The 22,269-nt window shown below is 37.9% G+C and overlaps 4 protein-coding genes across 8 annotated transcripts; 1 reads left to right on the forward strand and 3 right to left on the reverse strand.

Moving 5' to 3' along the window:
* The first annotated feature begins 1,676 nt into the window (after positions 1–1,676).
* Positions 1,677–5,960, forward strand: LOC103420941 (sugar transporter ERD6-like 6). The gene is made up of 18 exons (XM_008358975.4): positions 1,677–2,188; positions 2,366–2,428; positions 2,517–2,606; positions 2,683–2,742; positions 2,821–2,886; positions 2,976–3,041; positions 3,140–3,215; positions 3,513–3,577; positions 3,727–3,819; positions 3,926–4,006; positions 4,115–4,199; positions 4,450–4,496; positions 4,586–4,648; positions 4,744–4,803; positions 4,891–4,956; positions 5,048–5,107; positions 5,239–5,353; positions 5,608–5,960. Exons 1-18 carry the CDS (start codon positions 1,997–1,999, stop codon positions 5,718–5,720), a joined length of 1,461 nt encoding a protein of 486 aa, XP_008357197.2. The 5' UTR covers positions 1,677–1,996; the 3' UTR covers positions 5,721–5,960.
* Positions 5,961–8,975: 3,015 nt separating this feature from the next.
* LOC103420939 (3-ketoacyl-CoA synthase 4) lies at positions 8,976–11,184 on the reverse strand. Its single transcript, XM_008358974.4, has one exon. The coding sequence runs from the start codon at positions 10,890–10,892 to the stop codon at positions 9,342–9,344; it is 1,551 nt and encodes a 516-aa protein (XP_008357196.3). The 5' UTR covers positions 10,893–11,184; the 3' UTR covers positions 8,976–9,341.
* Positions 11,185–12,799: 1,615 nt separating this feature from the next.
* LOC103428648 (uncharacterized) lies at positions 12,800–16,053 on the reverse strand. Of its 5 annotated transcripts, XM_070827063.1 has the most exons (11): positions 15,875–16,011; positions 15,623–15,757; positions 15,448–15,519; positions 15,290–15,364; positions 15,060–15,143; positions 14,526–14,606; positions 13,774–13,843; positions 13,601–13,692; positions 13,464–13,505; positions 13,293–13,373; positions 12,800–13,055 (listed from the first exon to the last, which is right to left on the reverse strand). In XM_070827063.1, the coding sequence occupies exons 3-11, from the start codon at positions 15,469–15,471 to the stop codon at positions 12,984–12,986; spliced, it is 621 nt and encodes a 206-aa protein (XP_070683164.1). In that variant the 5' UTR covers positions 15,472–15,519; positions 15,623–15,757; positions 15,875–16,011; the 3' UTR covers positions 12,800–12,983. The 5 variants fall into 5 exon arrangements, with proteins under 5 accessions (XP_070683164.1, XP_070683163.1, XP_008364993.3 ...); XM_070827062.1 differs by lacking the exon at positions 15,623–15,757 and having other exon boundaries at positions 15,875–16,053; XM_008366771.4 differs by lacking the exon at positions 15,623–15,757 and having other exon boundaries at positions 12,800–13,175; positions 15,875–16,053.
* Positions 16,054–16,866: 813 nt separating this feature from the next.
* On the reverse strand, positions 16,867–18,488 carry LOC103428647 (protein RADIALIS-like 3). The gene is made up of 2 exons (XM_008366769.4): positions 18,109–18,488; positions 16,867–17,145 (listed from the first exon to the last, which is right to left on the reverse strand). The coding sequence occupies exons 1-2, from the start codon at positions 18,369–18,371 to the stop codon at positions 17,121–17,123; spliced, it is 288 nt and encodes a 95-aa protein (XP_008364991.1). The 5' UTR covers positions 18,372–18,488; the 3' UTR covers positions 16,867–17,120.
* Positions 18,489–22,269: the final 3,781 nt, after the last annotated feature.

Consider the following 22,269-nt stretch of genomic DNA (forward strand, 5'->3'; position numbering starts at 1 on the left):
ATGTACATGATTTTGAGAATCTCTGATGGGGAGGGCACATTCCTCTATATATATATGTTCGATCAGATCAATCGTACAAAAGATCAGACTATGTGCATGGTGAGTGGTACACGTACATGAAGCTAAAAATTTATACTAGTAGAAGGAACACGTACAAAAGATCAGACTATGTGCATGGTAAGGTATCGTTTGGTATGCAGACGGGACGGGACAGAACGGAATAGAAAGGGACGGGACGAGACAGAACGGGACGGAAAGGGAGCAAAGATGCCCTCAGATGGAAATAAGGAGGAAGAAGAAGGAGACGAAGATGTTATAATTTTGTGTTCCACGAATGTGGAACGAGTCGTTCCAGGGGGTGAGACAGAACAAAAATTCACCCAAAATTCGTCCCGTGGAACAGTGCGTTCCATTCGTTTTAGGCACACCAAATATGAGACGGAACGCCTCGTCCCAATCCATTTCGTTCCGTCTCACGTACCAAACGGTAATATCCGACCATCCAAATGATCAAAATACCATTTCAAAATTATTTACCAAATGAACAATTAGACACATACTTAACATACAAATTAACTTCGCATAATACTAGAGGTGCCAACTGATATGTATGTATTTTGTTTATTCTTATTCAAACACACTTTAAACCTGATTATTAACCAAAAAAGTAAAAAATATTATATTACACGCCATATCAATTAGTAACAAAAAAATTAAGGCAGTAATTTGGTAACTATTTCTTGGTCCCGAATTTGGCAACTCTCGACTCCTATTCCCATCGCGGTTGTTTTTTTTTTAATATAAATTACTTATTAACAAAATTATCTTTGTCAAATGGAGAAAAGACAATTTAATCTTCTATTACAATACAAAATCACGAGCAATAAAGTAAGGGTAGTGCTATTTACACACCAATTTTTACTTCTCACATATTTCTCTCAATTTTCAATGGTCAGATCGAATAAATTAAAGAAAATCAATTACCAAAATTACCAAGGGTGGATGGGAAGTAAAAATGAGTGTGTTAATAGTACTATCTTAAATTAATTTCACACAAACCAATATTTTACAATTTTTTTTTAAAACCTCACCCATATATAATCCAGAAAGGGATCCTTTCCGGATCCAGTAAGGGTAGTGCTATCTACACATTTATTTTTACTTCTCACACATTTCTCTTAATTTTTAACAGTTAGATCGAATAAATTGAAGAAAATCAATGACCAAAATTACCAAGGGTGGATGGGAAGAAAAAATAAATGTGTGAATAATACTATCTTAAAATAACTTCGCACAAACCAAATTTTACAATTTTTTTTTTAAAACCTCGTCCAAATATAACCTAGAAAGGGATCCTCTTCGGATCCCTTCCACGTAATCATTCTCATCAAACAATCCAGACCTTTGATATTTTATCTAATGACTAAAAACAGGGACCCATTCTAAAAGTTATAATAATTTTAGCTATTAGATCAAATTTCAAATGCCCGAATTATTTAATGAGAATAATTAGATGAAAGGGATCCAAAAATATCCCTTTCCATATAATCCTATGATATCTCTAATTTTTTATTTATTTTTAAATTTTAAAAAGGTTCTTTCTTCTCACTTTCACGTTCTCTCACTATCCTTCTCTCCTTTCCATTTAAAAAACAAAACAAAACAAAAATATTCACACACTCAAAGTGAATGACGAGGCCACGAGGATTGAGGGCTAACATATTGTTTCACACAGCGACGTGGCAGAAGGAGAACACGGTGGCACAGTCATCCCACGAGACTAGAGGTAACGGCAAGGATCACGGTTGGACGTATTATATCACGGTAGTCGCACCCCACGAAAAAACATCCCATAGCCATCCATCTTTTTTTTTTCTTAAATATTATTTTTCTGGTTTTTTTTTAATTTCATTGGCCATTTCGTCGACCACCTTCTGCGCGCGACGACGAAGCTCTGTGTCTCTCTCTGTTTCTCTGATCGGAGAAGGCGAGAAAAATGAGTTTCCGGGACGACAATGAGGAGGGGAGGGGAGATCTCCGGAAGCCCTTCCTCCACACTGGGAGCTGGTACCGCATGGGTTCCAGGCAATCCAGCATGATGGGCTCGCAGGTGATCCGTGATAGCTCCATTTCTGTTGTCGCTTGCGTCTTGATTGTCGCTCTGGGTCCTATTCAATTCGGCTTCACCGTAAGCACACCTCTTCTTCAATCGTTTTCCGCCTTTGGGGAGCCTTGAGCTATTGGGTTTTAGAGACGCTGAGCTTTTCGATTGCAGAGAGCTCACAAAAACAGAAGCTTGAGCTCGATTTTACTTTCTTTGTATTCATATCTGCTGAATTATGAATCACATTTTTGGGTTTTGCAGTCTGGCTATTCATCTCCGACCCAATCAGCAATCATCAAGGATCTTGGACTCACAGTATCAGAGGTTCGAATCTCAGTGTTTCTGCGTTTGCGTTGGTTTTTTTTTCTTTTCATTTATTTAGTTTCTTACTATTTTATATCATCTGGTTCAGTTTTCGCTTTTCGGTTCTTTGTCGAATGTGGGAGCTATGGTTGGAGCCATAGCCAGCGGTCAGATTTCTGAGTATATTGGGCGCAAAGGGGTAGGATTCAATCACTTGTTAGTTTCCTTATTAAGCAGCTTTGTTTAATTCTAATCCAGGGTTTTGCTAATTACAGTCTTTAATGATCGCTGCTATTCCTAATGTTATCGGTTGGCTTGCCATATCATTTGCCAAGGTGAGTTTTCGTAACTTATCCATGTTTATTGGAAAGCAGACTTGTGAAGAATGCTGTCTGACATCATTCTTTTCGCAGGATTCTTCTTTTCTTTACATGGGAAGGTTGTTGGAAGGATTCGGCGTGGGAATAATCTCCTACACGGTAATTTCGAGTTGTTTCAAGTGTTTCTGTTGTCGAAAAATGCATAGTGTGGAACTGTGAGAGTACTGATTTGGTTTGGTCATTGCTAGGTGCCGGTATATATAGCTGAGATAGCACCTCAAAACTTGAGAGGTGCTTTGGGTTCAGTCAATCAGGTTGGCTTTGTTTAGTAGCTTATTCTTACTGTGAGTTAACTGTTAGGAGTTACTAACGTCTGTCTCTAATCAGATTGTTTAAAATCCTTCTTCTGTAGCTCTCTGTAACGATTGGGATAATGCTGGCTTATCTGCTTGGACTTTTTGTTCCATGGAGGATACTTGCAGTTCTGGGTAAGCTTCATAAAAAGTCACCGTGGTGTTCACGTCACTTGTTTTTACCTCTCATGGATGTAGTACTTTCATAAACTCGATTTATTTGGAAGAATTATGAATTCATTTGCTTGCTAATGGTAATTAGAAATTTGAGTACATAAAGGACATCTTATATGATCTTTTGAGGGAACACGTCATGCTATTAATTTTTTATTACATCAATGAAAATTCAACTTCTTACCCTCCTTTGAGGAAGGAAATTAATTACTTGTGTACACTACTAACAGAAGATTTATGTCCGGGTAAAATTTTCAGGAATATTGCCTTGTACGATATTGATACCTGGGCTCTTTTTCATTCCAGAGTCTCCTCGATGGCTGGTAAGTTCAAAAACCTCTTGATCACAGTTAGAATGCTAGATATGAAGTTTTCCCAAAAAAACTCTTGATCACAGTTATGAAGACCTCGTAGTAAGTTCACAAAAGCCTCTTGATCACAGTTTTGTCTTTTTTGGTTTTGATCTCAACAGGCAAAAATGGGTATGACAGAGGATTTTGAAGCTTCCCTGCAAGTTCTTCGAGGATTTGATACTGATATCTCGGTTGAAGTCAGTGAAATCAAGGTACAAAGCCATAATTTCCTGATAATGGCATTAAAAATATGCTATGACCATATCACTATTTGGAAATTCACCTATGTAAATGATTTCCTTGGTGTGTACTGGGCAGAGGTCTGTGGCATCATCAACCAGAAAAACAACAATTCGGTTTGCAGAACTCAAACAAAGAAGATATTGGCTTCCTTTAATGGTATTTGCTATAGTCCAAAAAAGTTGATTCTCTAATTTACTGTCCTCTAGTCCAAAATGTGATCTATATGTCAAAACCTAACTGTTTTCACAAACTGTTGCATTGCAGATTGGAATCGGTTTACTTGTTCTTCAACAACTAAGTGGAATTAACGGTGTTCTATTCTATTCCAGTACCATTTTTGCAACTGCCGGTAAGTTGCCCCTCATATATGAAAGAATATATTTGTATGCTCTACGGAACCATATTAATACTTTCATATCATTTGTTACTTGTTTCCTTTGACACACCAGGCACCAGGAAGTGTGTATATGTACAACCTTATTATTGTGTATTTAGCACACTCATAGATACCTGTATTACATGTACATAGTGGAAAACTGACTTGAAGTCAGATTTATTTTAATCTGAAATTGTTCTTATTAGTTTCAGTGTTTGAACAGGGATTTCGTCAAGTAACGTAGCCACAGTTGGTCTCGGTGCTGTTCAGGTACAGCAAGAAGATAACTTCAGAATTTGTTTCTTCTCTCACTCAATATTCTCAGTTTGTAAACATAACAAGAATCTGTATGCACTTAGGTCATAGCGACTGGCGTGACTACATGGTTGGCGGACAAAGCAGGCCGTCGTCTTTTGCTTATTGTGAGTTTGACGTCTTTTTTTCTATTGTCAATATTGAGTCACTTGTATATTATCTGTTTGGATTAGATGGAGAAAAATCACTCTTTTCACTGTAGATCTCATCTGTTGGAATGACAATTTTCCTCCTCATTGTTGCGATAGCATTCTACATAAAGGTATTGAATCTATCGTATTTGTACAAATTTCTTAAGGCTATGTGCTTCTTTTGCGTATATTCTCAAAAGGAATTCCACTGATCGCAGGATTTTGTCGATGTTGATTCAAATATTTATAGCATATTGGGCATCATATCAGTGGTTGGAGTTGTGGTATGTTTATATTTTTAACATCACAAGTCAAAGGACGGTGCTGCTTCTTTTTTTTCCTATACGTAATTTCCATTATCTCACTGTTTTGCAGGCCATGGTAATTGCATTCTCTCTGGGTTTGGGAGCTATTCCATGGTTAATAATGTCTGAGGTATGTCAATGATATAGTTGTATCAGGTGTAGAGTTTTGAGTCTTGCATCGAGCACGAAATTTTTAATCTTATAACTAGTTGCTGAATATTGTTTGGAACATTTAATAAATTGTGGAATTTGGCAATGCAGATTCTTCCAGTTAATATTAAAGGCCTTGCTGGAAGCATAGCAACACTTGCCAATTGGTTCGTAGCCTGGGTGATCACGATGACGGCAAACTTGCTACTGGAATGGAGCAGTGGAGGTGTGCCCCCTCTTCTCTCTTTCTCTATTCTCTGTCTCCTTCAGTCTAGCCGGTAACATGTCTAAATAAAACTGTGATTACATCCCAAATAATTCGGTCGAGCACCCCAATTATTGAAATAAATCAATGATGATGTCGCTGCTGCTGCTCTTGCTGTTAATTGCCCCTTTTTCCCTCCTTGGTTGTACTGTTTAGCAGTTTTGTTCCTCTGTTACTTTTTTTCGGGCTAACGTCTTTGGTTCCACTTTCAACAGGAACCTTCACCATTTACATGGTGGTGAGTGCTTTCACCGTTGTATTTGTTGCCATTTGGGTTCCGGAGACAAAGGGGAGAACTCTGGAAGAGATCCAATGGTCCTTCAGATAAGTTTTTCTTTACCGTTCTTGCATACGACTTGCTCTCTTCTGTTGCAAGAAACCAGTTCTGCTGTCCCGTTTTGAGATTATCCTACGGGAACTGTACAAAGCGTGCGGTTTTCGTGACATTCTTCAGCCAGCACTTCGTGTTCGGTTGCTACTTTCATTGCTTGTTTTGTATCTTTCAATAGATAGCTGTAAACTCACAGTTTTCTTATAGTTTTATTGAATTCATAAACTTTCCATCGCCCTCGATGTAGTTCTTGTATGTAAGAACTCGACGAGCTTCCATGCCTTCTCTGCCGGCAGATTTCTTCTGTCATGAAACCTTTCCGGTTTTATATTCATGCCGGCGTAGAGATTTTGAATTCACAAAGACTAGTAAAGGGTTTATTTGTCATTGCAATTCATACCATGTTTTTCCATGGTTTAGTAGACGTTGGCGGGCAATTTGTACTGTGACCATTGCCTTTAGGACAACCTTAGTTTACTAGTCTGGGATACCGCCACCTGGGACTATTGGTCTGGAATACCGTCATTGGGGCGTAGCTTTGTGAACGAGAGATACTGATAAAAATTACAGCAAGACTCTAAAATTTGTAGGCTTTTTGGTCAAAATGGTCCCTAAGATTATAATAACTCCTCACTTTGGTCCTTAAGATTTAAAATTGATAGAAGTGGTCTATAACATTGTCTACCACCAATCATTTTTGTCCTTATATGAAAAATATCTGTAAATTGAAGTAAGTACCATTTCAAGTGAAGGAGTTGATTTGACAAAAATACCCTCAATTTAACGGAAATTTTTCACGAAAGGACCAAAATGATTGACAGTGAACAATCTCAGGGACCACTGCGGTCGGTTTTAAATTTTAGGGATCAAAGTGAGGAGTTAAGCCAAACTCATAGACGTTTTTTTGACTAAAAAACCAAATTAGTATTCTAATTTTAGGTTTAAATAGCCAAATCCTATTTTTGGGGTTGTCTTGCTGACAACCTGCCCTACCCATGACATTCAGAGCACCATTGGAATAACTGGGCCTAGGCCCAAGGGTCCACTATTACGGTTAGTTTGTTATTGGAATAACCGGGAAGTAATTTTGAGCAATAGTCCCCAACTTATCTACGAGTTATACTTTCGCCCCCCCAACTCATTTTTTAGTTCATTTACCCCTTCAACTCGACCATGTTTTGCGCATTTACTACTTCTGTCCGCTTTTTCTGTAAAACGTAAGGGTAAGAATGCAACTTTTGGATTATGTTCGTTGCTCCAAATTAACATTAATTTTTAAGACGGGTGAAATTCCCACTATACCCGTAAGATGAAAAGAAAAATTAACGATAAGGAATACAGGTGTAACATATGGTCGAATTGAAGGGAAAAGTCCTCTCCGGATCCCTTCCATAAAATCCATCCAATCAATCAATTTGGGTTCTTGAAATTTGATTCAACAGCTACAAACAAGGGGTCCATTTAAAAGTTATAATAACTTTAGCCGTTTGATCAAATTTCAAGGGTTCGAATTAGGTGATTGGGAGGATTTGGTAGAAGGGATCCGGAAAGGATCCCTTTCCGAATTGAAGGACAATGGGAAATACAAATTTGAGTTGAGGAGCTAAATTAAACTCTTAGATAAGTTCAAGAACCATTGCGCCACATTGTATTTTCCTGTAAGTGTAGTTTGGATCGCAAGTGAAGCATTGGAAATGAAATTGCCCAACTTCTGTTTCCTTTTCTAAAGAGAACTCCATTTTATTACAAATTGAAGAAAATTAAAGTTCACAAACTAAGTTGTACAAATATTGATGAAAATATAATCGACAAAAACTTCTTTTAGTCATCTGCATTCTAAACCGAACATTTTTATTATTTCTCTGCACTCACAAAAGACTAAAAATGATTTGTTAAAATCGCCAGTCTTTGTCGTCGGCGGCGAATTCTAATAACTGTCCGTTGGTAGATTCCAACACAAAAGTAAAAAGACACAAAAAGTACTCTTGATCAATTGAAACGATCGACCACCAATACTTGATGCATAGTGATTGATACGAACTTTTTCACAGTGCGATTCCCACTCTTGCTTCCCAAATGAGCAAATACCCCGATATGCCGTAACAGTATACACTAACAACGCGACGACATGTTTCCCAACTTTTTCACATAACACTGCATTACTAATCTAAAATACCACAGCGGTGCCACACTTTACGGATAAGAGATCCTGATAAAATAGTGCAGTCCATAAAACAATTTAAGTAGACTCTAAACTATGTATCTTTCCAAACTAATCCATCGTTAAATGAATTCAAATTTCGAGATCTATGTCTACGGGAAGAATCTAGGGCATGTGCAGCCTCTGCACACACACCCTCCTTCCGTTATCCATGTCTCCTTGTCTCTATTTTGAAGGTAAAGATTCGAAATTTATTTAAAAATGGGTATTTGAAGAGTGGAAATTAGGTAAAAGCATGTGCAACAGTTGCCCACTTTTCAGGATATAAGGGCATAAAAATCTCTATTAGTCAATAAATGCAACCAACATAGACTTGCACCACACATAATATGCAAAACAACAGCTAATGCCAACTAAATGCCATCCTCACAAAGTCAATATAACTTTGAAAGTAGAGTTTTGTCCAGTAAGGACCTACCCATAGCATGAACCAGGATCTATGGCCTTCGGATCCTCAGGCATTGGATCTTTGGCTGAGGATCCCGCGGCCATCGATCTTGGTCCGTTCTAGAATTTCATCGTTGAAATTTGAGTAGTTTCAGAATTCAGAAGGCAAGAACGAATGCACTCTCTTATATTCCAGCTACTGAAATTTAAAACCTCACTAGTTACAGATATAGATACGAACACCAGAGATAAACCTACTCAATTTCTTGTCATGAACTCTCTTCCTCTAGTAGTTGGAGCAAACTTTGTGAACCATATCAATATAGCATATGCAAGAGTATACCTAATTAGATCACAAGCACAATGGATGAGTATGAAGATCGTCCAAAGTGCGTAAAATGCTAAAATGTATGATATATGCATTGGAAAATTATAAATTTCCTCACCCATAAGCAGAAAACAGTCCTACTATCTTCTAGTAATTGAATACAAAGTAGGTGAAATTCAGCAGTGGTTATGTTCATGTGTCTGTGTCTGATATCGCTAAGGTTTTTTTCACATCGAGAGTCCAACAGCAAGAGTTCAACATCAGCAGAATTTGTATAATGCGGTAACACAATTAGAATTTTACTGTCCACACAATGTTCATCTGAATGAATTGGTTTTATTGACTATTGAAGACAGAGGTCCTGATACAAGCTGAATTAACTAAATCGAAAAAGTAAACTCTAAAACGCTAACATATAAATAGAGATACATCCAACATGGTAAATTGGAAGCATTCTCAATACAAAAATAAGCAATGCTACAAATTGGAACTTCCCTGGACAAACGACTGAACATATGCGAGAATCGAGCAGAGAAAAATCACAGTTTAACATCAAGTATCTAATACAACAAAAACCAAATAAAGTACAAGATCAAGAAGTGAAAAATGCAAGATAGAGTGGTTAGGCTAGTAATGATAGATAACTCTGAATGGAGAGTCGAACCAGAATGATGTTCTTGAGCTAGGAAACTACTTTCACAGGATACTTGTCAATGCAGTCTTCCCAAGGACCATTACAAGATGGCTTCACATTCCGAAGTGCCTCCCAGACCGCACTGTTACATTTAAAACCACTTCCAAAGGCAATCTGCCAGATACGATTGCCCCTGCGGATCCTCCCCTTGGCCTCCATATACGCCAATTCATACCAAATGGAGCTCGACGAAGTATTCCCAAACCGGTGTAGAGTCATTCGAGAGGCCTCAACATGTATAGGCAGCAACTGCAGGTTCTTCTCCAGCTCATCAATCACAGCCCTTCCTCCGGCGTGTATGCAAAAATGATCAAATGCCAGCTTGAAATCCGGGATATATGGCTTGACGTTGGACTTGAACAGCTTCTTAACCACAAGTGATGAAAAGAAAAGAAGCTGCTCGCTTATAGGAAGCACAATAGGTCCCAAAGTGGTAATGTTGGTCTTAAGCGCCCCACCGGCAATTGCCATCAAATCTTTCGACAAAGACACACCAGTCTTCCCCTTGTCATCCTGCTCCTGATAAACACAACGAAAAGCTTTATCATCCGCGCCACGATGGGTCCTCACAACATGAACAAGCTTGTACTTAGCCCGCCTCCTATCAACGGACTTATTGGAAAGCAAAACCGCGGAACCCCCAACACGAAACAAGCAATTGGGTATCAACATAGACTTCTTATTCCCAAAATACCAATTCTGAGTAATGTTCTCAGTACTAACAACAACAGCATAAGTATTCCGGTGGATTTGCAACAAGTCCTTGGCAAGATCAACAGCTATAACCCCAGCACTACAACCCATTCCCCCCAAATTGAAACTCCTAATATTACCCCTCAATTTGTACTTATTAACAATCATGGCGGAAAGCGACGGCGTCGGATTAAACAAGCTGCAATTCACAACGAGAATCCCAATGTCCTTTGGCTTCACATGGGTATTGGCAAACAGATTATCCAGAGCACCGTACATCACCTGCTCCGCCTCCTCCCTGGCGGCGGCCATCGACGGCCGGGGAGGGATGTAATGCATCGCCTCCGGGACATAAGTCTCCTCGCCGAGGCCGGAGCGCTCGAGAATCTTGCGCTGGAACTCGAGCGACGAGTCGTCGAAGTCCTGCGTGAGGCGGGAGTGCTCCATGAAGCGCTGGTACGGTGCCTTGAGGTGATCGGGCGGGCGGTAGCAGGCGTAATCGACCAAGTAAACGGGTCTGGGTCGGGTCATGATGTAGACGGTCAACCCGAAGACGAGGACGGCGGAGCAGATGATGACGGAGACGAGATTGTACTGGAGGTGCAGCCAGAGTTGTTGAATGTCGTAAATGTCCATTTGGGAGGCTTCGATTAGGGTTACGATAATCAACGGGATAAAGCAGAGGGTTAAGAGATTGGAGATCAAGTAATGGTACCCTAATTTCACGTACTTGAGATTAACGCTCTGGAGGAAATCGGGGAGCCGTCGGGTTTGGTGAATCCGGACCCCGACCTCACCGCCTCCGCCGCGCGCGGTGGCGACATTGGTTGCTCCGCCTGGGTCCATGGCCGGTGGCTCCGCTTCCGGGGGTATTTGAGAAAGGTCGTCGCTCTGTGTGCTTTGGAGGGAAGCGAGAGTGAGCGATTTGAGAGGGGTATTTATAAATGGATGTGGGCCATGTGGGGCAATGGGGTATTACCGTATTAATATAATTATGGTGGCGGCCGCGGATGGTGTACGGCAAAGGACGGAGAAGTTGGAGATTCCCGAGCTCCGAAAGGTAGTGGGGAGGGTTTTGTGTGGTGGGAGATGAGATCACGAGGAGGGACTTGAGAAATGGGAGAGCGTGATTGATCTTGACGGTTAAATAACCGTTACGTCATGCGTGGGAAAACTGGGAATATATCAATGGAAAGGACTCCGAATTCCTCCCCCCTAATCCATCTAATTAAGGAATTCGCGCCGTATAAAACTGATCTAACGGCTACAAATATGAGCCCACTTTCAAAGTTATAATAACTTCAGCCGTTGGATTAAATTTCAACAGTATGGATTCCCAGTTTTGATGAATTAGGAGGAAGGGATCCGGAGAGAATCCCTTTCCTATATAAATAGCTGGCTTCGGGCGAGAAATTCTTCAGTATGTCGATAATATGTTTCAGTACACAAAGTGTTATTATACAAGTGGTTGGATAGTTAATAAAAATTGTAATCACTTGTATTATGATACTTGAAATACCATGACATATTCTCGCACACTGAAAAAAATCTTTCATTCTTATCATTTGACTAATAACGAAGAATTTATTTTTAATAAAAGTTAATTTTTTATTTTTTCATAAACAAATATTTTTGGGTAAACTTTTTCAAAACTTTTTTTTTTTTGGTGAAGTTTTTCAAATCAATTTTAGGTAAGCAATGGCTCTTGCATTATAGAGATCACAATGGAATTAGACTTTCTTACATCCTCTCACATCATTACGTCATCTGAATCGATAAGACAACGTTATGTATGCTAATTAAATTGTATGAAAATTACGTTATTTATCCCGATGAAAGAAACTAGGTGAGATTTTATTTATAAAGGGATTAGGTAAGTGCATATTTCAAAACTGTTTTAGATAAACATGAGCATCATCTATCGTTGACAAAAATGTGTGTTTTAAATTGAAAATAAGTATTTCAATTGTTATTGATCAAGGATTGAGATCCTGCAGACCCCGAACCGATAAATTCAGACTACTTAATTTAATCATACAATCTCATTAGTCTATCTCACCGACCCACTTCACAAAAATCTAGAAACTTGAACGACCCATATATCTTTCTCTCTCTCTTGAACGGTCTGAATCTCTCAGTCTGCAAGCACGGTACGCAGAGATCCGAAGTGGATATCATTCCTTTGTTCAATTTCCCTTTGGTTTTGGTTTCTTTATATTGTAAAATTACAATCACATGTTACTGTAACGTCTACATGTAGAGTCATTCCTACTTACAAACAAAACCGAACACGACATGATAGCAAAACACTAATCGTTTTCTTTTTATAGTTTTAAGTGTACGCTTTTGATATATGTGTTAGACTGCATTTTGCATGTCATAAAAAAAGACTCGTTACATAGTTTATTTGTGTTTGGATGGATACAGGGGGAGCTTTACCTGGACCTCTCCATCTATCAATGCAGATAGATAGAGGTCGCAACCCAAATTTAAGAATCCACCGACCTCTATCTTTCATTGCAAATGGAGAAGTCCACTGCCCGCAAAGCAATCTACGCCATTGAAAAACGAGACCTTGCAAATGGTCCTTACAGACACCCTAACAATTCCTCTGTGGAAATATATCGTGAATGCCGGCGGTATGACTGCACCACGTCTTAATTATTTCGCATGGCAGTGCATGATAGGTTTAGGATACCGTCAGAGTCCTTAGTGTTTCTCTTTCTCATTCACATCGGTCTGTACTACCGACATAAACAAACTTGTCTACGATTCATCCGGGAAGCAAATATAGTTCACAACAGATACAGATGCGAATAGCAGGTAGTTATAGAGTTCAACGAAACGAGATCAGATGCCTAACGACAGAAGAAACATAAATACGCGTCAATTAGATAAAGTACCGTTAAATAAAAATGCGGAAATCTCCGGCTGCAGCTAGAGGGCCTCTTTCAGGAGTGTCCTAGTGAGATCTATGGGAAGTCCCATCACGCTATCGGTTGTCCCTACCTGCAAGCACCACACCAATTCAAATATGACTATAATGACAGGGCTCTACAATCCGTAATCAGTAGATCAAACATCCGACCACAATGGGTTATGCTTGCAGGATTCATTAAACAAAAGCTCCTGGATGAAACAGACACACGGTACCATAAATAGACTCCATCATGCTTCTGTTGCCTCGCATTCTCAAAATGTAATGACTATTGTTTACAACTTTAGAAGAGAGAGTAGAAAACCAACCACTTCTTTGACATAGGGAAGAATAAGAGGATGTTCGATTATGAGTCCCCCGGCAACTTTGAGCACTATCCCCTCCTCAATCTGACATGGACACAGAGGAATGGGTTCTATCGTCGTCATCTCATCAAGAAAGAAGTGAAACAACCAAATAGGATACAGAACAACTCTTACCAGCTTCTCAATGACTTCATCTGGTATTTTATGGAAATAAATCTGCAAGGAACCCCGAATAGATATTATCCATAGATATGATCAATGGAGTTGTAGCATTGGCATCAATTTTATGTTTCACTGAAAAAAAAGGGTACCTCCACTCGATCCCATTCTCCCTTACTGAATCCCGTTTTAAGGTTTGTAACATGCACAGATCCTACTGTTGCTGCATGCCCTCCAGAATAATCTGCAATTCATGTTAGGAAACTCATCAGAGTCAAAAAGTAAAACATCAGGGATAGAGACTGAAATCAACCGTTAAGCCAACCTTTCAAAAATTGCCGTGCTTCTTCCTTGCTGGATGGTTTTTCCCGGATCACACCTTCATAGACCACCACCTCCAGATCATTTTACAATAAGAGTAAGAAATAACAGATTTAACGTTCACTGACCCATAAAAGGAAATTTCTAAATTCCTGGTTTTACAAACAAGTCATATCACCATAGGCCAATAATGTTCATGGACTCATAAATTAGAAATTTATAAATCTCTAAATTCCTTGTTTGAAAGACAAACAAGAGTATGGCAAAGCTGATGCTTGGAGCAACCATAACAGAAGATGTTGATGCACAAAACTGGAGGGGTCTTGGAACAATGTAAATCCGACCGTGAATCTGCAAGAAAGTAAATAACACAAGATGTATCGTGGTTCACCCCAAGGTTTGGGCTACGTCCACACTGATATTGTATTTCTGAGGGAGAGAGCTCTGAATATGAGAGTGAGAGCTTTGAGAGGATGAGGGAGCTTAAGGCCTAAGAATCGGCCTCCCTTAATGAGGAGGGTGAGAAGTCCTTTTATAGAATAAGGGCTCCTCACTTATTACATATTTGCCCCTTCCCTTATTACATAATTACATTTGAGTCCCCCGAGTATTTATACAAGGTCTAAATACGGAGGCCCTACGAATGGAGTATGATAAAAATTCCATATATACATTTAGGTGTATTATCTGCAACATGCAACAGACACGTGACAAGAGTATAGAGACTATAAATATGGTATAAGATGTGATGTATACTTGATCAGAAGTAACTAATAGTGTTGGTTCGGCATCCTTTATGTAGTCCCCAACTGGGAGCTTTTGTGAAATGGCTTCTGCCTGAGATTTTTCCGTCAGCTTAGATAGGTAAGCAATTCTATTTCAATGAGAAACCAGTTCAGACAATGCCATAACATTATTAACAATATCCAGTAAACAAACAACTGCAACAAAGGGAGCATTAACACACACAATTCCAGACACTCATATACAAGCAGAAAGAAAGACCTATAGTTACGAGCATGAATTTAGTTGAGCACCACAACTAATTAGTATCTTTCTTTTCTTCTCAACTAGTTTTGCACAGTTATGCAGTCAAAATCCCAAATTAAGCCTTAAAAAAAAGTCTAAAACTGTAAAAACGATACTTCCTCAATAAAAAGAAAAACGGAAACATCTCCTCCATAAATGGCACTAGGTGATATCAGATTTTAAGATGCCTCTTGTAGATATACAGAGTGATCATACCATACATATAGATGTATACACAATATGTACGAAGAAATGACATACTGTGTCTGCCGCAATCACAATTGTCGGCTCAGCATCCTTCTCTTGATTATTGATGCTTTGCAACTTTGATATAATAGCATCGGCCTGACACGCATATTCATACACGGCCAATGTAAGAAATTAAAATCAAAACAACGCTAAACTAAAAGAAGCAAATTCCAAATCAGCCGATTAGTATTTAGCGTTAGATTCGCAATAGGAAAACAATAAAAAGGAGATGAACACCAAACCTTTGCCTTGGCAAGAACCAAAACCAACTCCTCTGGTTTTTCCGTTCGGATGGATTTTTCATCAATGTCTGCAGTCTAAAGCAATAACAAGAGTTTAATTTCAAAAAATCAGCAGGGAAATTAGTTTTTATATATTTCAGAGGAACAATTGGTAGCACCACGACTGTGAATTCATATCCCATTTCAGCCAATATTTTCCGGCGTGCTATCGAAGCCGATCCCAAGATTATCTGCATAATCACACATTAACATTAACATCATCTCCGGGATTAGCATAGTTTCAGTGGAATAATGAGAGCAATTTTCACATTAAACTAAGAACAACACAAATACTCTGTTTGGCAGAAGCAGCTGCAACCAAACAGTGCCCTAATATCCAGCACTACAAGTCCACAACCACCTCCTAGTGTTGTCCACCATCTAAAAGCTTCTATTTCTACTGCAACCAACCAGGAGGGAACGACGACGCTTCGTGTTTGAAATCGTCGCAACAGAAACGCGTCGAAACCCTAGCTTTTAGTTCAAAATTTGGAGCCGAGCAATGCGAAAAAGAAACTGCCTGTAGACGGAGAGTGAGTCGCGTACCTTGAAGGAAGATGAATCGGCTTCCATGCCTGAGTCAGCCGACGAGTCAGTCCGATACCTTGGAGCTTGGAAGAAGCAGTTGTGGCGGCGTTTGGCTATTTTCTTCGCGCCGTTTACTCGTTTAGGCGCGTTTTTACCATGCCGTCTTTGCAAAGTACGACGATTCTGTATCGGTCGTTTTTGGCGAGTAGGGTTAACATTTCAGGTCGTTTTAACCTTTTTGTTCATCTTTTTTATTTTGATTTTTTTATTTCTTTTAATTTTGTTTAAGAATATTGCACAATCATTCAAACCGTTTATTTTTTGTGTTTTGGTTTTAAAGATCATCTCAGTAAAAAGTATACAAATATGCTTTAAGTTTTTTCAACACAATCATATTTTAAGTTAAATATTATATTTTTTTATAACGTTAATCGAACGGTTAAAAAATTTCAATTTGATTAGTTTTTGCGTAGTTGATGTTCAAATAAAAAATAGATGATTCTAAATATCACGCAAATTGCAAAATTAGTAGAAGAGCCAGCGAGGAAGTCGCTAGCACCTTTCAATCGTCAACTTCCATATAATTTAGTTTACAAAATTTTATCTCCTTAAAAGAGACTACGATCATAATTTGGCCTTTCAGTTGGGTCACACCATACGAGTTTTATTATTTGGTTAGCAAAATGAAGAAGCTGCCATGGAGTCCCTCATGAATATGATATATAATATATTGCGGGGGATGACGACCAATATTTCAAACTTGAAGATCTGATCGTGTCACTTCTTTCAACATTTGATAAGTACTGGTTTAATTTGATACTCCCACCTTTCGACGGTTTTGACTGAACTTCATTCACGTAAAATTCTCTCACTTTCAAATCTTCTCTCATCTCCTCCTCTCTCACTTTCTTTGTCTTTCTCTCTCTATAAAGAGACACAAGATGTTGACGTGACTTAATCGTAAGGGTTCAAATAGAAAGAGACTGAAGAGAGGAAAGAATCCAGATCCATGAAAAGCAACCATATTCTATATTCTATATTCATGTCATTAACTGAGTTTCTTTTCCTTTTCTTAGTACAAAGGAGCTGAAAGGAAAATATAATGACTTTTGGAAAATTAAAGGGGAAACTGCAACAGATTAACTAATCACATTTGACTCTTGTCGTCTATATATATTGTTACTTCGACGGTTCTGCATTTTCTTTTATGTTGAAACTTAAGAATCTTTATTCCCATCTACGAACTGATCTGGGTTGCTCTCCTTCACTGAATTCTTAGAGTCTTCATCCTGCATGAAAACCATAATTAAGATCATCTGTGGTACAGGGGGGAAAGCATGAAACATTCATCTCTTTGAATATATAAAAACTTTTTTTCCAGCTTGGGATCATGTTATTGTTATATCACGTGTTTTATGTGTTAATATTCTATGTGTTAAAACATGTGAAGTTGTTACGCCACGTTGGTGATTCATGCGTATACATTTGCTTTGAACAAGAAAAAATGAATGTAGATATAGAATGAGTAAACTATTTAATTTCATGATACAACTACGATATGTAAATAACCAAACTTTAAAGTATGGTTCAATTACGAAGAAAGTTGAGGTTTCATCATAAAATCAATCGACAATATGGGAAAGTAGCTCAATTACTTATAAGCACATGCAATATCTCTCATTTCTCTGATATGGGATTGATATGATAAAATAAATGGACGTTCCAATAGACATTGTGCACTTGTTTCACAACAACCCCTTAGAGGAAGCACCAAGCAAGGGGGATAGCAGGTTGGAGAAATGGAAGTTTGGGCTCTAGAGGGATTTGGTGTGAAGCTATACTAACTGAAAAAATTGCATTTGTGATAAATTCATACCAATCCACCCAATTTTTTTATTTGTTACTTTGATGTAAAAGATTTATGGATGAACTTAACAATTTGGATAATATATCCAAATCTATACTTTCAACACGTCCCCTCACGTGTAACGAATTTTCAAGCCTAACATGAGGACAATGCAAATCAAGTGGTGTGGAGCACATGTGGCACACGCATGACAACCTACTCTGATACTATTAAAAAAGTTAAGGTTTCATCATAAAACAAATTGACAATATAGAGAGTAGCTGAACTATTTATAAACATATATATATATATGGGTAAATAACTATAACCAAATTTTTAGAAGTGTAGTATTTTCCTTTGTATAAATGAATGCAGCTCCAGGAATTAAAAGAGATTATAAATTTACCTCTGTTCTTCAATATCCATGGAATATGATTTAGTGTTTCCTCCACCAGATTTTCTGTAATTAGGCAAAGGCACCTCACCAGCCTCAATCTTGTTCACATCTTCTACAAGCATCTGATAGTGCCTCTTCACTTCCTCCACTGATTTGCCACCCACAGCCCTCGCGAGATTGTACCACCTCTCCGGCGTGTCCTTGTCGTAAACCGCCAGAGCATTCTCAAACAACTTGTTTTGCCTCGCCGTCCACGATCCTGACGACGCCATTGATCGATGTAAACCGAACTTCGCTAGCTACAGCTGATAATATGCTTGTTGGGGAGCTAGAGGGCTGAAAATGCCAAATGGAAGTAGGGTTATAATTGTTTGATGAGCAAAGAGAACGGCAGTGTTAGCTCCTTATATACTGGAGGGAGGAGAGAGAGAGAGGTGTGAGTAGAGAGAGAAAGAGATAGGTGGGGTGGGGTGGGGTGGTGTGGGGTCGGGTTTGGTTGCACAGCTATTTCTTTACTTGCAAAACAATGGGGGAGGATTTTGAACTTTGCAATAACGTACGTGGTATTTTTTACTTTCTAGGCAATATTTTCTATAGAATAATGTCAGAAAAATTAAATTTATAGACTAAATTTGCAAATTAAATAATGTATCATCAATAAAAAATGAGCACGTATTACATCGTTTAAATAATAATTCAATCATCAACTTCTATGTCATTTAATTTATAAAATTTAGTCTACAAATTTAGTTTCTTTAGTATTACTCTTTCATGTATTAGGGTTTAAACCCCCAAGAAATTATACAGGCCGACTTTGTTTTACCCAATAGAAAAGTAACATGATCGCCCTCATTCAACTCTCCTTGGTGTTCTTTTCTTCCCGTAAGCTTCGTATATACACCGTCCATTTCTACGTTCTAGTTGAAAGAAATTTTTTGAGTGTGCCGAACACATGATCCGGTACACGTGTAATAATACAATTGGTTGAAAATTTGGTTTTTTTTTTAATTTTCAATCAATTGTATTATTACATCAATTGTATTATTACATTTGTGTACCAGATGTGTTCTCTGTATACACTGACAAATGATCTCCTAGCTGTAATGCTTCAAGTGAATGATATTAATTAGGGTTTAGGAAAACAAGATTCACTTCACACTCTCAATTTGTACGTTATCATGCATTTCTTCCGTGAGGGTTATTTTAAGATAGTAAAATATTAATTTCAGATTACACAATGACAAATTGAAAGCATGAATAACCATTGCCTAACTTGTTTAATGTTTGATTTGTGTTATGAAACTTTTACGTCTATCAATTGAGAGATTTTTCAGTGTGTCAAGAACACTATCTGTTACACTAAGTATAACAATTAATATAATTAGCTGAAAACTTCAAAAAGATTTCAACTAGTTGTGTCATGACACTTTGTATATCGACCCATGTTCTCACCCGGCACACTCAAAAACTTCTCTTATCAGTGTAACTGACAATAGATTATGGTTGGAGGGCACCTAATCCCGATGCAAATACGCATGATTTTCGTGCAAGACGAAACTCCTCTCACCCATTTTTGGGTAAAAAATTTCAGTTATTTAGGGATGTGCCTTTTTTAAGTCAGTTTTCAAATAGGCTAATATAATATTATCAACATTTTTATAGATCTAAATCTCTTGTTAGTTTTTATGATTGGTAGAACTTCCGTATAGATGTTGCTGCAACTAACAAGAAAAAGAATTTCAACATGATCTATTGATGACCTAGAATGTGACTTCAAATTTCCATATTTAAAAGTATGTAATTATTACTTAGTTATAGCTTAAGTTAATTTATCAAGAGTAGTACTTGTGCACTAGAACAGAAAGCATGAGGCCCAGATAATCGATCTTATTCACAAAAAGAGTGTTAATGTCGAGTTTTATGAGGTAAAACACAAAATTCATTTTCCACTCTCTATCTTTTTCCAAGCGTTTTATACATGCATTTTGTGGTCAATCTCAAGTCTCAACCCTAGGTGAAAAACTTGAACAAGATATGTTTGATCGTATCATTTGTAAGACACTTCTCACAAAAATATAAAACTTATGTGTTTTGATATCGCCTAGTTATGCCACCCAATAAGAACTGTGCAACCCTAATGACAGATTTCCTCAACAACTCGAACACACCATGTACTCTTTTGTTTGGTCGTTGCTCTCTTATTAAGCAACCTTCCGAAACATTTCTAGCTGGCTCATCTCGTGTAGCAACCCTCCTACATCTCTCATTCCGTACTACTATTCACCCCAAATAAGTGAATATATACCCAAATAAATTGAACACAGATTACTACTTTAATTAGTCCTTGTAATTTGAGCGTTTATAGTTTTGGTTATCGCGATTTAACTCTTGCAATTTAAAAACAATTTAACTTCATCAACTTTTTAATTTCGACAAAATTATAGACCATAATGCAGAAAACTCTGCAGAACTTGGCGCGTTTCAACTATTTTTAGAGCAAAAGCATAGCTGTATGTATTGTACTCTCCTCTTACTAAACCAGTAATTAAGACAGTTGGCAATTGCTTTTGTATGACTTGATTTTTGAGAATCTACCTAATCATAATATATCTGGGCTAGTGGCAACCTAAATAGCAAAGCACTGCCATGGGGTAAAATAGTTCCAACTTACAAGTCCAGTGCAGAATATATCTATATCTATATATATATATATATATATATATATATATATATATATATATATATATATATATTGTTGTTAGTGAATTATGATTCTAATTCCCAGTTTAGTTGGCACAATTGGATCAAGTATAGTTGTCTAAATTACTATGTATCCAATTTACTGATAACTAGTTGTTACAGTACTGCAGCTGTCTTGAAAGCAAACATTTCTTCTTTCTATCATTTAAGTTCAAGAGATCCCATTCGTATGATAAAACAAATCTGATGGATACTAAACAGGCGTATATACATTTTCTTTGTTACAAATGAGGGGTTTGAATCATGAAAACAGTCTATTTGCAAAGCAAAGGTAAGAGTGCGTACGATAGTGTTTCCCTCCTACCATCACAAAACGGGAAGCCTTGTTGCCTTGGGGTCACCCTTTTAAATGAGGGTTTGGAACCCTAGATTCTTGGCTTATTATATCACTCTCAATGAAGATCAATAATCTTTCATTTTTATGGAAATAAAATAAGTAAATATTAAAACCTTTGTAAACTACATACATAAGCCAAAATATCTTATCAAGTAATGTAAGATGTATACTTGTATTTTTATCTTCTTTTTTTATGCAATTGCAGCTGTCTCTTGCTGCTATAATTTGGGAGAAACACACTGAAAAGGCGCTCCTAGTCATTGGCTTTGGATATATCATATTTGCGCACTGAATAATACTCATGCAACTTTTTTTTGTTCAGGTATATATATATTTGAAATTCTGATGTTATATATATATTGGATTGGAATCCTTATCATAATCCACGTCCGATCGATCAAAGAATTTAATTTATATCCATGGATGCCTGCTGCCTGCCTTTCCTTCAAAAGCTTTGACACTTGACAGTACTAGTTTTCCTTTTTTTTCTGGTGGCCCTGAGTTGCAAGTTGGAGCCTCATCACCGTTGGCCTCCACATTTCTATGGTCATCATGCGCCGGCACAGGCAGATGCGTTCCGATGGATGGATTCTTCGAAGACCTAGGACTGGATACCGAATATATGGTTGTTTCGATTAGACATTGCTGAGGGCAATGGGGAACCAACTTCCATTCATTTTTATTTGGGGAGAGAAAGTCCTTGATCTAGACCTCTCAACAAGCAAAACCATCTATTAGGGATTAGGGTTTGCACAAATTATGTATACATAACGTTGATGGGCGGATCCGTGAAACCATTTTTTTTACACAAGTTTTACAAGGCCACTCCATAATGTATTTTAGCGATCCGACCTCTGTATCTTTTAGGTATTTCCCCAAAGATCATGTACGTCACCCAAATTCAAAACCACATGACTGTTGAATTAAGGGTTTAGGGTTTCTTTGTAGAACCGTATTCGTAAATTTTCTTCACTACAAATGAATGTCTTAATGATTTTAGATTTGTCCAATTTTTTGTCAAGATATCTATGAATGATGTCCTAAAAGATAGACGGTTCAGATCGTTGAAGTAC

This window comes from Malus domestica, chromosome 08 (assembly GCF_042453785.1).
Source record: "Malus domestica chromosome 08, GDT2T_hap1".
In the NCBI taxonomy this organism is placed as follows: Eukaryota; Viridiplantae; Streptophyta; class Magnoliopsida; order Rosales; family Rosaceae; genus Malus; species Malus domestica.

Bases quoted from the DNA above. Each gene is read 5' to 3' on its own strand.
- LOC103420941 (XM_008358975.4), top strand. From the start codon at position 1,997: ATGAGTTTCCGGGACGACAATGAGGAGGGGAGGGGAGATCTCCGGAAG. The intron at 2,607-2,682 runs GTAGGATTCAAT...TGCTAATTACAG, and splicing joins AGTATATTGGGCGCAAAGGG to TCTTTAATGATCGCTGCTAT. The intron at 4,649-4,743 runs GTGAGTTTGACG...TTTTCACTGTAG, and splicing joins GCCGTCGTCTTTTGCTTATT to ATCTCATCTGTTGGAATGAC.
- LOC103420939 (XM_008358974.4), bottom strand. From the start codon at position 10,892: ATGGACCCAGGCGGAGCAACCAATGTCGCCACCGCGCGCGGCGGAGGC.
- LOC103428647 (XM_008366769.4), bottom strand. From the start codon at position 18,371: ATGGCGTCGTCAGGATCGTGGACGGCGAGGCAAAACAAGTTGTTTGAG. The intron at 17,146-18,108 runs GTAAATTTATAA...GTTTTCATGCAG, and splicing joins ATGGATATTGAAGAACAGAG to GATGAAGACTCTAAGAATTC.
- LOC103428648 (XM_070827062.1), bottom strand. From the start codon at position 15,901: ATGGAAGCCGATTCATCTTCCTTCAAG. The intron at 15,144-15,289 runs GTTTGGTGTTCA...TATGCGTGTCAG, and splicing joins TGGTTCTTGCCAAGGCAAAG to GCCGATGCTATTATATCAAA. The intron at 13,506-13,600 runs GTACCCTTTTTT...GGTTCCTTGCAG, and splicing joins GAGAATGGGATCGAGTGGAG to ATTTATTTCCATAAAATACC.